The sequence below is a fragment of the Heterocephalus glaber genome, unplaced genomic scaffold, assembly GCF_053883595.1.
Source record: "Heterocephalus glaber isolate CG9 unplaced genomic scaffold, H.glaber_assembly_v1.0 deba00001428, whole genome shotgun sequence".
In the NCBI taxonomy this organism is placed as follows: domain Eukaryota; kingdom Metazoa; phylum Chordata; class Mammalia; order Rodentia; family Bathyergidae; genus Heterocephalus; species Heterocephalus glaber.
Window position 1 is genome coordinate 8542225 of NW_028258293.1, and position 18363 is coordinate 8560587.

The following is an 18363-nucleotide window of genomic DNA, read 5'->3' on the forward strand; positions in this document are numbered from 1 at the left end:
ACAAAGCAAGGACCAAAATAACCATATCATATAGGAACTTAACTTGCTAACTTTATCAAAAAAGTAGCACCAAGTTCTAATTTATTATTGTCGAGGTTAAAATGACAGCATTTCTACCACATACCCTGACTGCACTCACTAAAACCTTTTCACAATGGTCACATTCGCAAAATGTATTTCTTAATGAATCTGACTGCATCCTGTTTATGCAACTTGAGCCCACGGGGGAACTATATTCAATTTATAATGACAGATATTTCACAGGTTTAGTCTTTGGCTGCTAAAAAAACTCATTAATAATTCAGGAACACAGCATATTAGGTACAGTTGTTTCATTTCTTTCCCCTTTGCAAAAAATCGTTCACATTCATATTGGTGTCGAAATATATAAACAAACAAATACTCTTACTGAGAAGACTATAAAAGAAAGAAAAATCTTATAAGCTTTGTAATTTCATGTTACAATTTAACATCTATTTTGTAATTTCAGAAAAATGATTTGAAAAATTAAAGCACAGTGAACAACTAAACACTTTCATCTCTGCTAAGTTTAACAAAAACTCCAAAGGGAAATCTTACTGTGTGAAATTTAAAACATGGAGGTCAGATTTTAAAATTTTATAGTATAATTGGATAAGGCATTACTAGCTAGATTTACTCAGGGAAATTATTGAATCTCTATCAGATGACTTTTCTTCCTCAATAAGATATAAAAATCAATAAGCACACTGATTTTTTTCAAAGGGTGACAATGATACTAAAATGAGATAATGGATACATGAATATCCTTTATAGTCCATGTAAAAGTAAGATATCTTGACTGTTATCAAGCAACAAGATTAAAAACAGTTAAGAAAATTGTTTTTCTTTTAAATTACTAGACACTTAACTTTAAGGAACTTGACTTCAAAACCACTAGTTGATAGGCCAAATTATTCTCACTTTGCATTTTGTTACAAGTTTAACTTAGACTCTTTGAAGAAAACTATAAAAATGTACAAAAGGCAACTTCACCGCCCTGCTTCTGAAAATTCCTCCATATGTAATTAATTAAAGAAGATTTCATCTTAACAGAGCAAAATCCAATTATAAATCACAATTTGTAATTGAGAAAATTGCTTAGTATTTTTCATTCTTAGAACAAATTTTTTGCTTCTGGAAGACTTTTGAAATATGGTCAATATACTGAAAAGAAAACCAATAAATGTCTTAAGTACGTGAAAACCACTGTTGTTTGGGGTTTGATTTATTTTTCTTGTTTTGTAAGTCTCTGTTTCCTAGTTTTTCCCATTCTGATTCTCTAACAGGTATTTGCTGTTAAATTCCATGTTTTGCCATAGTATACAGGAGCTACCACCAACTGAAGGTCAATTACTAATAGATGCCAAAAGATAGAGGAGTAATACTCATAAAATAATATAGAATGGGTGACATTAAAATGGTTAAAATGGGGACTAGTACTAGTGCCTACCTCAAGAGTTGTGAAGGATAAAACAGAAGAAACTAAGGAAAGCTCCCAAGTAAACATCTGTTACAAAGAAATACTTCAGTGAGTGTTGAATAATATGTACTTGAAGGGATGTGCATGCACAGGTACATACAGAAACAAAGGACTTTTTAATCATAAAATCCTTGATTAGAGAGTCAAATTTAGGCACAGAAAAATCATCTTGATATCTGTTTTAAGTCTATTAAAATGCCAAGTCATTGGACTAATTCAAGGGCAACTTACATCCATTCCACACATACTTACATATGTGCACACCCAGATATAGACTGATATATACACAACATATTATTACACGAATGTACAAATATAATATATCTTAATTTCAGGGAGGAAGAGATTGGGAATGTCAATCAAAGGAACCATGCATTTTCTCAGTAAAGTCATTTGATTTTCCAGTCTTTTTCAGTGTTTAAGTGTAAATAGTTTTGATCTGTGGCCACTAGGGGAAAAGGACCATTTACTTTAGATGCAGCTGAACAGCAAAAGAAAATTATTTGAGATGAAGCAGAGTCACATGGGTATTATAAAACTCAAGGAATGGTGAGTGTTGCTAATTGAGCTGGAGCTGAGAAAGAATACTTATCAAGTCAGATGAAGGTTGGCACAAGTTTAAAAAATATCCTTGCAAATGTCTAACAGTGACAAGTTTTCAGGGGAGAATGATTTTTGGTATTGTGCTCTCATTTACTGTACATTAGAACTGGTCCTTAAGTCACTGAAAGGAGACAAAATGAATTATCTACCTTAAGCATATGAGACCTGTGTAGATATGTTAGCTATTTTTTGCATTCTCCTAATAAATACCAAATTTTATTTTTCTTGCTTTTAGAAGTAGTATCAAATAGACATAGTGCCAGGCTAAAATCTTAAATTAAATATTAAAATTAAATTAAATCAATTTCTTTTCTACATTTAACAGTTTCCAATCCTAAAAATTAACTCCCATACAGACAATACCCCATCAGCAAATCCTTTGTGGAAAAGGCTGGCCATTATTCATTTTGCATTTCTCCACAATGTGTCCCTTTCTCACAGAATGGGGTAAGAGGATTTATGAACATTCGCAAAGACTTTCAGAGATGTTTTACCAAAGTGTAAATTACATCCCTGTTATTACCCTAGCCTAAGTGAACATAAATGAATGACAAATACATGCAAGTGACTCTGATGGAAAAATTATTTAAAAGAGAGAATTTTATAACTGAAATTAAAGCATTTAATTATATGTTAAATGCTATTGATGTTTTTTTCTTGAATTAGTGCCATTCCAAGACAGCTGAACAAGAAAGAGAACAAGTTTGGAAATATTCATGTATTGGCCATCACGTGTCTAACCATGGATTAAACACTGTAAGAGCTGTAGGGGATTTTACACACCCAGGAAGCAAACAGCCATAGAAACAAACATAAACCATTACCTAGCTTCACAATCATAAATCTCCAAATTAATTGATGAAGCTTTTTTCAAGAAAAGGATTTTCAACTTTCAGGTGCTAAACAATGGCTGTTTCTATAATGGTTCTACTAAGATACATGGAAGCTTTAATCTTCTCACTACTTGTTTAAAGCTCTTTTGCATTTTTTTCACAACAGCCCATTTTTCATTACCAGGAAAGGTATGCAATTTGAACCAAGCTACCTTTTACTCCCAGTAAATCAATATGTGTCAGAAGAGCTGAAAAGAATGTAATACCACTCACTATCACTGGACCTTCCCTTAGAGGAAGTCCCAGAAGACAATGCGGGGTTCAGTTGCTATAGTAACACAGCTCTAGTGCCTTTCTTCCTCGGCTTGAGAGAGTGAGTTTTGTTTTTTTTTTTTTTTTTTTTTTTTTTTTTTACCACCCAGGTATAATTCTGAAGAATTTTTATGGTAAAGAAAAAATTATACAGTCAATAACAACATGTGTGACCTTTCTATTGATCTGTGAAGATTTAATTCAAAAGTAGTAAAAAGAAGGTTATTCCGTAACAACGCAAATCCCTTTGCTGATTTCCGGTTAAATTATTCATTGTCTTTTCTTTAGGCCCTTCAAGTAGTCATATTCCTTACACTGTGCAAAAATGTCCTTAAGCTATGAGAATGTTATTGTCAAATTTCACGTAGTTTTACTGAAATGTGGTGCCTGCTTGAAAATGTCCTGAAGTAGTATTAATGCACTTAAAAAATATCTGCAATGATCAAGATTCAGTGAGACTAGAATGCAAATAAGGGAGAGTTGTTTTCTCTCCCTTTTAGTAAAAAGATGTAAGAACAACTAACAATATACCTTAAATTATATGTAAAGTTCTAATTAGTTTAGAATGCTAAATGAGATAGACAATATAAAGAATTTGGACAGTGCCTAACATACAGAGGACACCTCTTAAATATTGTTTTGATTGTTCTCACTATCATAATACAGACTGCAAATATATTACTTCCCTTTCTTTGCGGTAGGCACTGTTGATTAGGAAATTGTATTGTACTTTGTTTTCTGTATAACTTAATGAAAAAATGTTAAAAGAATTACTTTACTACAGTTGAACCTTAAACATAATATAACAAATCCTTTTTAGAAGACTAATCTTGTGATTAAACTTTTGCATATAACGGACTTGGTACAAGAGGAAGCTTGGCGTGTAATGTGTTGTAGGTTAGAGAGTCAGGACTATAAATATCATATCATTTGCTTAAGACTTTAAATTCTTAAGACTTTATTTTTCACTACCTATAACAAAAGAATAAAAACAATATGCTCACAATACGGTAGAGAGGAGTCTGTCAGATAATGTATATAAAGTACCTGGTAAAATGTTAGCAAAAATGGCCTTTATTAAATTTTAGTTGTCTTTTTCATAAAGGTTTCCTACTCATTTCCTTGGAAATAATCTTTTCTAATGGAACTCAATGGCAAAAATGAACACAGAAAAAAATTTAATTATTCTTATTAGTAAACTAATCGGGTTTTAACTGTGGTGAGAGAAAGAAATTGAAAACTTTCATTTCAATATAATTCTTCTTACCAATTACTTTTTAGATTTGCTTAGATTTATAGCAGTTTTCTCAAAATATGTTTTCATGATCTCCTAGCCCAAGATAATGCTCTGGATAAATGATGGGAAGAGCATTCTTTCTATGGTTAGGAATATGTGGAAAATGCCACACAGTATTATTCTTTGTAGGAGCTTACAGGTTCTATCAATATGTTGAAACATCAAAGAAATTGTAGTCAGAGAAATTAGTATTATTTAGTCCTAAAGAGTACAAATTCAGGAGTTAAACTGCCAGGGTTTGAACCTTGATTCCACCAATAAATAGCTTGTGGCTTGGAGAAAATACCCAGCTTTTGTGACTCAGATTTCACAGTTGTCAGTGGGAAGAACACCATTATTGACCACAATGGGATGAGAAGTTGTAGTGAGATACACTGAGTGTTTAGAAGAGGTAAACAAAGTCAACCGTCAGTAGTAGGAGTCCTTTTAAAAGCCTGTCCAAACTCTACCGTGTCTCTACAAATTGTGTCTTGAGTATCTTCCAGAACAGTTATTCTTTGGAATATACTTTGAACAATCCTAAAGCACAATGTTATGGTACTGACAAATTCTGACTCTCTGATAGAAGGCATTCGTCATATTAATGTCCAAGCAAGCTACTTCCCAACATACTGTACTGGCAGCTGTTTTGTCAGAAGTCCTCTTGCCAGAACATAAGAGCAACTCTGCTAAGTGTAAAGACGTTACCTCGTGGATGTTCCGGTCATTGGAGCCGTGTGCATCCGTTTCGTACATTAGCAGAGTTCAGCCAGATCAGTTTATCATATTAAGGTTTTTTCATGTCCCTGAACACTGAGCCCCAAAGGAATGGAGCACCAAGTGGTGAAAGCATTAATGATTAATAGAAAGAAATCGAATGTGTGGCTGAAAGATGGTGCAGTCTGCAAAGAAAAAACAGATTATCTAGACTGTAGATTAATATTTGCATTTTCCCTGGGGCTAATCTTCAACAATGTGAGTTTTCAAAATGGAGAAGCAAAATAGTAAAAAGAAGAGAAGTTAACTGCTTCCTCCAAGGAGAAACACGTTCCAAGTTCATAACGAAATGGAAAATCCTCCCAGACCTATGAGTGCAAAAGCTACAATAAATCTTCCTACCCTGTTCTTAAAGGTGAGATGCTTAGAAAAACAACCATTAAAAGGAGAAGTCAGCTAATTAATTTGACAACTTTCAGAGGGTCTTTGATTCCTTTTCAACTTTGCATTTGCTAGCTTCTCTTGGTTCACGTTGTTTATTACCAGAAGAAAATCATAAGAAATAAGTGAAGAAAAAAAATTAGTTCATTCATAATTCTATATCCTCAGCAATTAAAAACTATTTTCAATTATTCTTGTTCTATCAAGTCTTAATTACAATAACATATCATTTCTACGTACTATTTTATGTGGAGATTAAACTTAGGGGGTATTTTCTCCACTGAGCATTTTATATTAAGCGTTTTCTCTCAATGATACATAAAACTTTTAAAATAATCATTTGTAGTACCACGGACATAAAATGAGTTCTAATTATGTTATACTACAGTGAGTGTCTTCCTATAGTTCTCTCTTCCTAAAGATTTTCAGACTTCAGTACAATCAGAATTGCAGGAGCCCTTGTTACACAAGGTGTTTGGGCACTAACTAATCCTGAAGTTTCTGATTCAGTTTTTCCAGAATGAGTTCATACTTGAGCCCAGGTGGTATCAATCAATTGAATAAGCAGAAGAAGGGGAAAATTCTTACTTCTCTCCTCCCAGAAATCAAGACATTACACCCCAGATCCATCTATCTATATTTCAAAGACACATATCATGATGGATTGGAGATATTCAAACTGCTACTGCAGAAATTGGTAAGAATTTATACTCACCACGTAAATTCAAAAATTATCGTGTACTCTCGAGTTATGACCAGGCTGATATATGAACAACTTGGGTTACAACTGGAATTTTAGTTTTAACTTACGACCAAAGTCTTGTATTACAACCCGAATGCCGGCCACTTGTGCTTCCAGATGGTCTCAGATACAGATTTAACCCTTAAAGAAAGAGTTCTAAAAGGAACATGACAACATCATTTCCTGTGTGGGGTTAATTGAGAAATCCTGGGCCAGTGTCTCTCTAAGGACACGGAGATCTTCCTGTGTACAGGAGAGAGACTTTGCAGGCTGTGTAGAGGAACCTGAGCCTTCATTGACCAACTTGAGTTACAACCAGCCTTCTGAAGGATTGAGTTGGTAAGCCAAGGGTCCACTGTAACTGAAATAATACAACCTTGAAGGACAGTAAGTTTGTATCTGTATAATATAGATACCAATTAGTTGCATTTGATAGTTTAAAGAATAATGCTGCTCAGTGAAAAGTATGGGTGAAAATCTGGCTTTGAGAAATTGGTTTTGATTGGGTAGCAGCAACAACAACAACAAAACTCCCCTTTGCCAGGGGATTATTAGGACATTTGCATAAAAACAAAGTAAAAAAACCTCAGAGGTTTTCCTTATACTGAAGAATTTTTTATATTTGGATAGAGACTGATTCCTTACTTGTAAGTAGAGATATATTTATATAGACAAATGTGGCCACATAATCTTATGGATGTTTCTACATATAGGTGCATGTTAGATATATGGAAACTATCCATCCTTACACTGGTTTCTAGAAATCAACAAATAAACTATACTGTATCAGAAAGTATCTTCCTGGATCTTTCACTGAAAGCTGTACACATTTTTATAGTTTTAAAACTTTTACTTCTTATCATTGAAGTGTATAAAGAGAAGATATGTTTATTTATATACATACATAACCATACAACAATAAAGCAAAGGCATTGGGTGTTGTCACCAGACCCAGGAAGGTGGTTAATGATAATAATGTTAACTCTGGCTTACATTAAGAAGAGTAATTCAAGTGTAACTGTGTTAGACACAGGCTTATTAAGAGAACCTTACATATGACTTTCAGAGGGCCAATTCCTTCTGAGTCAATGTTTTGATAATTGTGTTACCTTTAAGAGTCAAGTCAATAGTCTTAATATACTTAAATGGCACTACTTTGTTCTTTGAATTGGACAAGTCCATTATGACAATAAGAAGACACTACTGACTCAGATGGACAGAAAGCTAGGGGACATATGCTAAGACACCCAATATGTTTTGTTGTGTGTACTTTTTACAGACCAATATACGTAAACATGGCCAGGTGAATATGACCATATTAGCCTCCTACAATGATGTGACTAATTTTAAAATATGGCATAATAATGCAAACTTAAACAATATAGAACTGTAATAAAGATGCACAACAGCAAACTTAGGATCATTTGAAAACCAATTCAGTACCTCTGAGGCTTTTTGAGTAATAAATTTCAGTTCCTTATAATGCATTAGAGCAGAATGACAATCACTAAATAAGTCACTGATACATAATCATGTGTAATATATACATTTTCCTGAAGATAATAGATTACATGAGAAAGAAAACCATCTAATTTGTTAATTATGTGTTTTATTAACATTTCTATTATAAAAAGGAAACTTTTTAATAAAAATGAAGCCCTCTATGTTGGTTCTAGGATCTAGGGCTCAATATTCAGAGAGAGACTCTCTACTGAGAAAGGTCGGCCTGGTAAAATTTTAACAGATCCATGGAGACTAAATCATTCCTATTTAATGTGGTAAAATGAAAGCAGGAAGCTTGGCTAAAAAAAATGTTATCCTTGCAATAAAGGACAATAACTACCACAACAATAACAACAAAATAAGCAACTCGAGAAGCTGTTTCCTAGTAAGACTATTCACCCACATTTATTCCCAATCTTTAATAATAATATATGGCTATATCCCTCTTGCTGCCATTCCAAAGCACAACAGCAAATATTTCCTGGAATTTAAAAAATCCTGTAAACACTGACTTAAAATTAGGTTAAAATACGTAACGATGGACATTATTTTAAAGGTAAATTGTGATGAAACGTTTCCTCACATACGTGCATCAGAGCCTTTAAAAAGACCTGCCCCATAAATGAGTTTCAGGTAAAAGTTGAAGTTAAGAAAATGTTACAGCAACACAATTCCTAATGGTTCATTAGAGATTTGAGTTTTTTAGAAATGTTCGTTGATTGTACTAGAGTAACACATTCAAATCATTCTGCTCTGCAAATAATAAGCAAGATGTTTGTAATTTACTTGAATGAGAAGATAAATAGCTCCTTTGAATTATAATCTCTGTTCTTCAGGAGATGACTCAAAAATGAGGCAGGTAAAATACTATTACTTACTGAAGTTTTCTGGGAATGTTTCAGTGCTATATTTTTCATTTTCTTGTATTTTTAAAAGAGGAACTGTTAATCTTATCAGAAGTCACAATCTTATTTTGAGAAATTAAATTATCTTGATATTTAACAGAACAGATTCCTAGTCAAAGGCCTGAAATATTGCTTTACTAAACCATATATTACAATCTAAGATTGTTTGAATTAAATCAGGACCATTATAAAATGAAAAAAAAGAATAACAAATCCATCATTGGTCCACACTCTTATTCTAACTCAGAAAACTTGGTAAGAAATGACAGTCACTGTTTAATCGTGCTGTGCTTTGATTCTTCTCACTTTGGTCCATAGCATAGGCTTCTTGAAAAGCCACGTTGAAATAATCCAAAAGATGTATGATCATTTCCATAGCATGAGGCATGGAAAACCAGGGAGCATTGCTATTCCCAGTCCCTGTGCAGGAGAGGAGGCTGGGGGAGGTTTCTTTGAAGCTAAATGCTTAAGTAAAAGTGAATATGCTTTCATTTATTGAATTTGATCCTTATTATCTCTTTGTATGTTTCAAAAATGTCAAAAACATAGTTCTCCTTATTTAGTCCTCAATAATACATTCTCAGGCACACTACATTAAAAATAGTTCATACCTTGAAGCTTCATTCCTACTGCAAATATCATAAGGAAGCTCCTGCTTAGTTATTTGGTAAAATTTCCCATCATGTTTTCTCAGTTAAGTCCTGAATGTCCTCCTCATTAATAACAAGATAATAAGTAAAAGTAAAACTTTACCCTAATGAAGAGGATCTTTTCTCCCACTCGGTATCTTCCTTGGGAGAGCCGCTCCACGCAGAACTTGCTGGGACACTTGCAAGGAGGGTCTTCAGAAATTTGTTTCACCTGAAATCGAAGAGCAGGCTGCTTCATTCACCTTCAGCAGGTTCCCTGTAGGCTGGTCAGTCCCCCGCCCCAAGGATTCCAAAGACCCTGGATTATTAATGCCTTCAAGCTCGTCTGTATCCCTGGACACAAGGAGAACACAGGAGTACCATTTGCTGAGGTCAGGTTCTGAAGTGAGATGATGACGTTGATGATGCCAGATGGTACCCAACTGGTACCCTAAGAATAATGAGCCTTGTCTCCTTTCTGCACAGCTAGAAAGACCACACACACTGTGTTGACAAAGTCTATAGGTAGCTAGAATGAACATACTGTGAACTAGCTTAGAATGAATATTTGAGTGTATGTTTCCTGGGTACAGCTTAATTAAATTACTTTCACTCACTGTCAAAATAAGTAAGTGATAATTTTCTTAAATGACACTTGTGTTTCATCTTCTTTTGAACTCTAATATTTTCTCTACGAAATCACCTCTTTTTGAGCGAGATTTGCCCTGCCACTCACTCCATTTCTGTGGTCATATCTTAGAATTTGTTTGCATTTTATGAAATTCATGCCTGAATATCAAATTTTTGTATCATGTATATCTATTTTCCTTACTCTTTTTTGGGGGGAGTTACTGGGGATCGAACTCTGGACCTTGTGCTTGCAGAGCAGGTGTTGGAACCACTGAGCTAAATCCCCGGCCCCTATTTTCTTTACGCTTTAAAAATTTCTAAGTGATATGTGCACAATGCTTATGATAGTTGTGACACCAGAAGATAATGTAATAGTTAGTGATTTTTATAAATAAAACTTTGTGTATGCTTTCCCTGATTTGGGGTTTCGTAACTATCCCTCTTTATCTAACCAACTCTCCAACCTAAAAGCAGTAATCTGTATTTCAAGAGAAAGTTTCTATGGAAGAAATGGTAATCTATGAACAATCTGCAGCCTGTATTTGAGAAGCTGGACAGAACAAATTTGATCTTGTGTAGGATGGCCTGTATTCATCTCGTCCAAATTTTCCCACAAAGATGTCAAGGAGAGAACAATATACAGTCACACGGAAGATAATATGGAAGTTCTTCAAAATATTAAAAATACTGCTACTAGCTGTATAGTATACAGGAAAAGAAATCAGTGTGTCAAAGAGGTATGTTTGCTCCCATTTTTACTGAAGCGTTACTCTCAATATCCAAAATATCAAATAAGCCTCACCTGACCATCAATGGATCAGTTCAAAAACATATGGTATACATATGCATAATGGACTCAACCAAAATGGATTCAAACATAACATAACAGAGTCTTTCCCTTGTAACAACATAGACAAAATGAACCTGAGGAAGATTCGGAAAGACAAACAGCAGCTCATGACCTGGATCAATCCAAAATAGTTGATCTTGTAGAAGCAGAGAGTAGAATGGTCACTATCAGAGATGGGAAAGTTCAGGGGTTGGAGGAGATAAGGAAATATTGGTCAAATGATACCAATATATATCAAATGATATATAATTACAGCGGTATAAGAGGAATAAATTCCAGAAATCTAACATATACCTTGGTGACTAGAATTAACGATGTCATGTTGAATCCTTTTAAAATGCAAAGAGAATGGATATTTAGTGTTCTTACCACAAAAATGATAACTCTGGGAGATAATGCATTTGTTAATTAGCTATTCACCATTTAATAATGTATGTATGCTTTCAAAAGTGCCAAATGTAATATTACCCATTAATTCTAAAATAAATAAAAATTTTAAAAACATGGAAGTAAGTACTGTTCTTCTGAGACCCTAACAGCTGTGACTCAATGGCGATCAAGAATATTCCTCTTATCTCTGGAAAATTCATTCTCTTTTACAATTCATGAAAATTCTGGAATAGTTTTTAAAACACAGAGTATGACAGAATCTTCCTAGATAACTCAGAGTAACTAAACTGGCACAGATGGTCCATGCTAGATACTTCATCTGTATGTCCTCATAATCATAATTTAGATCCTAGCTGCTGTATCATTTTGTATGATAATAATAACAATAATAATAAAATTAATTAAACAAATAAATTATGGTGCCTAAAGATTTGTCAAGAAAGAAATTTGATCATTCTTTCAAATGATACAATTTCTAACTTTAGTCAGTCTTGTATTAAGCAAAAACTATCGGGAGAGTAATGTGTGAACTCCCCTGCAAGCTGGCATAAAAGAATTCAACTTGGTTTTGCTGGAATGAGAAAGATTCCAGAAATAAGGAAGAAAATGACACTGAAGGAAAAACTAGAACGAGTGGAAGAATGCTGAAAAAATGTATCTTAGAAAAAAAATGTATCTTAGGAACTATGTAATTATGCCTCAATGAAGACATACCAAGAAGAACCAACATTTTTAAAGGTACAGATTCAGGATGTACATTTCCACCAGTCCTTGCTGCCATCCGTTCATGTCAGAGTTCAAGCCTGGCTTTCTGGGTTGTTATTTCATCACAGCATATTGTATCCCAGCTACAGCTGACCCTTAGTGTTTCCTTTGTTGGATAGATTGAGTTCCTCGAGGGTTAAAAGGATATTTCATTAGATTTTTAAATCCTTGATGCTTTAATGGCCTAAACACTTGACCAATAAATCCATATTGAATACATAAATGAATAAATAGATGGGTAAGAATATGGATATACAAAGGAAATCAGTGGAACAGAATAAGGTTAGATTTAAAACCCTTAGAGATGACTTTCATTGAAAAATGAGGGTGCTGTCTGTCATTGAGTTAATGATGAAGAAAGTGACTCTGAGCCATTTTTCCTACCATGTTACACTGGGTGCACAGACACATCGCCTACTCATCCTAATGATAACGGGATTATGACCCTAGAGAACTTTTGAAAGGCTATTCTTAAATATTCCTCATATCTATGATGATACTAAAACAGGAAGTAGAAAAGGCGATAACAGTAGTGTCATTCCCTTCCAAAAATGCAGAGCCTCACCGGATTGGGAGAGGCAGTCACAGAATCAATGACCGTGTCTACACGTGTTTTTGGTGTTCATGTGTATCTTTGTCTCTACATAGTTAATGAACATATTAGGTGTGTGTGTGTGTGTGTGTACATACATTTTTCTACCATTGCTAGAAGGGGCACTGTTAGCCTTCTCACTACAAGAAAGGCTTCTACGATGAAAACAAAGATGAAGCGTAGGAAGGCAAGGAAAGGAAGAAAGCATTAGACGGTCACCCAGGAGAAAATCAGACAGATCGCATCAAAAGCACATGACGTGCAGCCTGCAATTTAAAAATGATTGCAGTTAGCACAACTCTGCTCACCCTTCACTAAGCAAGCATTAAATCGCTGTTTGTGGAGTTCCTCGGCTAAGAAATGACAACCGCAGGTCTGTATAGAAAGCATTGTCATCTTGTAGTTTTTGCCTCCACACAGCAACTATTGGTTCCCAATGAATTACAGCGCAAGGAACACTTCCTCAAGGGACCCGACCTTTTCTAATTCCTTCCTCACTCTGAAAATGGACTTGAGTTCGAAAACCCAGGGCTTTTTGGTAGTTGTGTGAGAGGAGAAGGCAGAAATGAAAGAGACAAGGCCAGACGGTGACAGTGGAAATATATTGTTAAGTAAACAGAAAGCGATGACATCTTGGGTTCTTACATTACCTTGGGATAAGTCAGTTTGGCACGTGCTCTGTTGTTGGCCAGAAACTCAGCCAGTTTTCCACTGAAATAGGCTTTCAAGAGGAGCCTGATTACTCCAAATTGTACTCTCTCTCATCCCCGGACTGAGGAAGTTGGGGGAGAAGAGGAAGAAAGTCAGAATGGTTTTATAGAGCTGTATTCAGCTCACTGTGTGGGAACTAGCTCAGCCCGAGGGAATGCAAAGAAAAGAACTAAACCTGACCCCGATATTTATCATAGCGGAATCACTCTATCAGAGCATCTGGGGAATAAATGAACAGGAATGGACCCACTGTGTTTCTTTTGTGATATCTTGATTAAAGAAGGTAGATTGTATCATCCACCAAAAAGGTCACCTATTTTTTTGTTTCATTATTCCCCTAAGTACCAAGCAAAGAAATGTGATGAAACACCGAAAGTTGCGAATCTGGCAGTTATTTCTGAAACTGCTTGCTGGAATATGATCATCTTAACCCAGGCCTTCTGCCCTTGCTTTCTTGCTAGCCCTATTTTATTTTTTCTCTCCTCTTTCTTCCCTACTCCTGCACTTCACCATCATTTTTTCTCTTTTCGTGGCTGCAGATAATAACTCTCTCAGTGTTACAAATAGCTTACAGTATTACGTACACATGCGAACTTTGTAGGCAATCTGTATTTCATACCTATGTTCTGAAATGCATACTGGGGTGCATCCACTTAAACTCTCAATTCTATGTATGCCTCATATGTGGTGAAGCAGTCGTCATAGGGACGGATCCCTTCCTATATTAACTTGAAGCTCTGACTTAAACCATTAGTGAGACTCAAATTACTTTTCTCTCTGTTCCACTGTCTCTGAAATAAAACACTTCCTTGAAAAACTCCCACTTAAACAGAATACAAATAATTCAATTCAGTTCTCCCTAAAGTAAGAGAAAAGAGACTTCTGTGGTGAAATAAACTGGGAAAATTCCAGGTTAAATGAGAATCTTATTACAGAAATAGCCAGAGTCCCTGATATGCCCAAGCGCATTTCCAAACTCCAGGTGGAGGCTGCAATCAGTTGTATTTCTTGAACTGACCTAACCCTAAAACGTTTTCCCCCGTGGCATGTCTGGTGCTGGTAGTGTTTGGTTAAGCATTACTTGAGTAATGCTGAAGACTTACAGAACATAGTATTCTAGATGGTAATGGTACAGAAATAGAGACTTGGCACATTTCTCACATTCACTTAAAACCCCTGCATTCTATTGGAACTAAACTGTAAGTTCTGTGCCCAAACTCTGGTAAACCTTAAGGAGCGCATAACTTCAGCTGTGCTGCAGTGCCCAGCCTTGTTTCCAGCTGAAAGAGCAGAACTTGGGGCCAGGGAACTGGTGCAGTGACTGCTTTGTACTCTACAGAAAGTCTGTATCTCCTCATCAGTGATGAAGGAGGGCTAGAGATGAGGCAAACTGGTAAGAGCAGGAACCATGCTAAGGACACTCCCCAGTACACATAAGGGGCTTCAAGTGGTAGGGTCTCCTTCCTCAGAAAACCCTCAGGATCCCTGAAAAGGTTGTGTTTCCAGAACACGTGGTCAAACCAGAAAAAGAGAACAACTAAGAAGATCTTTCAACCTTAGTTACCTACATTTATAATGAATTCAACAAACATGGCATTGGACAGATATAGATTAATAAAATACGGTTCTTATCTTTGAAAAATAGGTCTTTACTCCGTTAGGAATACATATTTATGCCCAATAAGGTAAATGTTTCCTTAAATATATACAAAGTTCTTTATGAAACAGGGAGTAATTGGCCAATTTAAACTGGGAAGAGAAATTCCAAGAAAAGCTTTATCTAGAAGCTAACACAACCAGAATTTTGAAAGATGAAAAGGTATTTCAAAGTAGATTTAAAAGCAGAAGTCAGAAGTATGGTGAAGAAGCAATAATGGCTATATCGAAACACAGGGGCTACCCTATGGACGGAGGGCTTATGGGACATGTTGGTGAGCTTGGGTTTTAAAGTGGACCAGATGGGGCATGCCTAGATAGACTTAATTAGATTTGAGTCACCTTTAGTGGCATCATTCTTATTGCAAGGAGTTTTGTAGAAAATTGCAAGCATCAAATGATCAACAGTGTCAAAGGCCAGGAAGAACTCTCGTGATTATAGGTCTCAAAAAGTCATGTGATTCAGTAATTGATTCGTGAAGAAGTAAATGGTGACACTGGCTATACAGGCTTCAGCAGTTTGGAAGTCTGACCACAAGACATTAGAGAATGTGACTGGAAGTCACAGCTGAGAGGCAAAGTCCTTAAAACAGGGGTAGTCGATGGGAAAAATATATTTATAAGAGAAAGACTGAAGCAAGTAGACTTACCTATCTTAAGTCTAATACATGACAGGAAAAATTATTTTTATTGGTGCATAAATAATGTACCGTTATCTGCTATTGATACAATGTATTTCCTTATAAAGCAAAGTATGTGATTGCTCCATGAAAGGCATTTAAAATCCTTTCACATCCTGAGTGAACTAAAAAAAATTAAATTAAAATAGTATTGGTGCAGATACCTTAACTGATAGGCTACATTTAGGTTTGGTGTGTTAGAAATGAGAGCTCTTAATTGCTTGGACTGATTATGTTTCTATTCATCTAAATCTGCAATATAGTCCAATGTCTCATGGGGAAAAGCAAAGGAAGCTAAGATGGAGAAATCATCGCTCTCTTTCTCTTCATAACATTATGTCCATCCATCATTTCCCCACCTTTTTCATCTAAGATGCTAGGGAAAGAAACCCCAGCTAGGGACTAATAGGCATCTATAGTCTGGCTACTGTGTTCATCTGGCACATGGTCAATGCTAGTTTCTAAGGACTTTCCAGGAATGCAAGACCTACTTCGATCTACTCTGGCATTATCATTTTCTGTAAAACTCAAAAACAATCAAAAACTCATAAATTAAAACTTCACACCAGCAACATTTCAGCCACTGATAATTTATCTTCTTCACTAGTGCTTAAGAGGCAACAGCAGTACAGTGAGAATTTTTAATTATCCAGTTTGCTGTTATACCTAGAAAGTGCTTATTGTGATTATAAGGATATTATTAAAATTTGTCCTGAATTCCCCAAACTGTGACTCAAAGACTTGTTGGTAGAGAAACCCCAGAGAGTTTGATGGAGTTATATTGGAATCTCAGCTCTTCTTCTCTAAGCAAGTTATTGACCTTCTAAGATTCCATTTCTTCAACTAAGAAACCGGCCTTTCAGAAATGAGAGCACTGGATAAAGCAGACGACTCTGGGTGATGGCAGACAGTCAGTAAAGCACAGTTATCTTCTCTATCACATGTTTGGTTTTCTTTCTGTAACAACTCTCAAGATTTTGTGCCTTAGGGTTCTTATCCGTCCGAAGAGGCATCAAAAACCAGTAGCAATAAGGGGTAAGTGTTCTCGAATATCATTTTCCAGTTGTTGACTTCCCCTAACATTTTAGACGCTACTCAGCAGAAGTGAGTGGCCCTTCATTATAAAAGATGGACTCAGTTTTGAATTTCAAAATGAATAGTAAGAACACAGACTTTTTCATAGGGGTTTAAAATGAATTTCAAGGAAATTGAAAGAGGGGAAGGTCAGGCTGACATGAAACTGCAGAGAATATGCTTTATAGTTAAAAGGCAACGCACTGCTGGTGAGAAGTCTGAGCGATTTTACTTACGGCATCGTCCAGTAAGTTTCCTGTGCTCTTTTTTCCAGAAGACTTTGATGAAGGAGAAGGAGAAGGAGAAGGAGCAGAAAGTGTTTCTTCCTGTTCGATTTCTTTTTCCAATTTTATCAACCCGGGAGGCTCCACACCGTACCTTTTAAAAAGTGTCAGATCATTACACATGCATAACTTATCCTGATGCAGTTACCACACATTGCTTTGATTATGAGCTGCATTATATAAGGTGCTGCCTTTAAAAGCAGCATTAACTATTTCTGGCACTGAAACAGTAAGTGCTCAATTAGCACCCTGCAAGCACCAGAAAAACACATACACCTGCTTTGTATGTATACATGCTCATATACATGTATATGAGCACACATATAACATGCTAAAATAAATTAAAATATTCAATGCAATGTGTGAATGAGTCAACAACATGAGTAATCATGGGATATTTATCTTTAGCTTTCACATTGATCAGCTTTAACAGTATAACTGCTGCAAGTAAGCTCCATGTTGAACATGAGTTTGTTAAATACGGAGGTAAAGGTGACAATTCATAAGAGCTTAAGTATAGCCAAGATACCTGTGAACAGACAAATGGAAGAAGAAAATGTGGTATATGTGTATACCATGGAGTATTACTCAGGCATAAAGAAGAATGAAATCATGTTATTTGCAGGAAAATGGGTGAAACTGGAGATCATGCTCAGTAAAAATAGCTAGACTCAGAAGAAGTAAGGACAGAAACCCAGGAGGTAGACTTCTGGAGACAGGGAAAGGAGTAAACAGGAGAGGGGAAAGAAAGAGAGCAGGGAAGGATAGGATTGAAACTGACTGAGACACATGCATTTACCAACTTCCCATAGTAAACTGCATCATCATGGAACATTAATGCTCAGTAATAAAATATATTTTTAAAGGTATTAAGATGAAAAATGGTGGAGATAAAATCAGAAAGTCAGAGCCAAGCTTGAAAAGAGCAATATGTCAAAATAAAAATTTTAAATGACTTAATAGGATAAATTCACTGTTTTTTTGTTGTTGTTGTTGTTGTTTGTTTGATTTTGGTGAATCGAACTCAGGGCCTCGTGCTTGCCAGGCAGGCACTGTGCCAGTGACCTACATTCCTAGCCCCAGAATAAATTCACTGTTAATTGAACATCATCAATGGGCTCAGAACAAAGCCCAAGGGTCATACGGTATCATTGGTTAACCTTTCAGAAACAACATAATGAAAGTACATATATTGTTACTGGTGAGACAAATAAACATGACATGAAACAGAAATAATTTAGAATAACAATAAGAAAAAATTATGATTTC

At 35.5% G+C, this 18363-nt stretch overlaps 1 protein-coding gene across 11 annotated transcripts in view; it reads right to left on the reverse strand.

Moving 5' to 3' along the window:
* Gas2 (growth arrest specific 2) overlaps positions 1-18363 on the reverse strand; it is a 130984-nt gene that overhangs the window by 41585 nt on the left and 71036 nt on the right. For 10 of the 11 annotated variants that reach the window (XM_021263934.2, XM_004851567.4, XM_087211530.1 and 7 more), the window contains 2 exons: positions 17047-17188; positions 9587-9694 (listed from right to left, as the gene is read on the reverse strand). In XM_021263934.2, coding sequence (XP_021119593.1) covers positions 9587-9694; positions 17047-17188 — 250 coding nt within the window. Of the gene's footprint in view, positions 1-3315; positions 5428-9586; positions 9695-17046; positions 17189-18363 lie in introns of those variants that run through there. The other variant, XM_087211531.1, reaches the window with a different exon arrangement.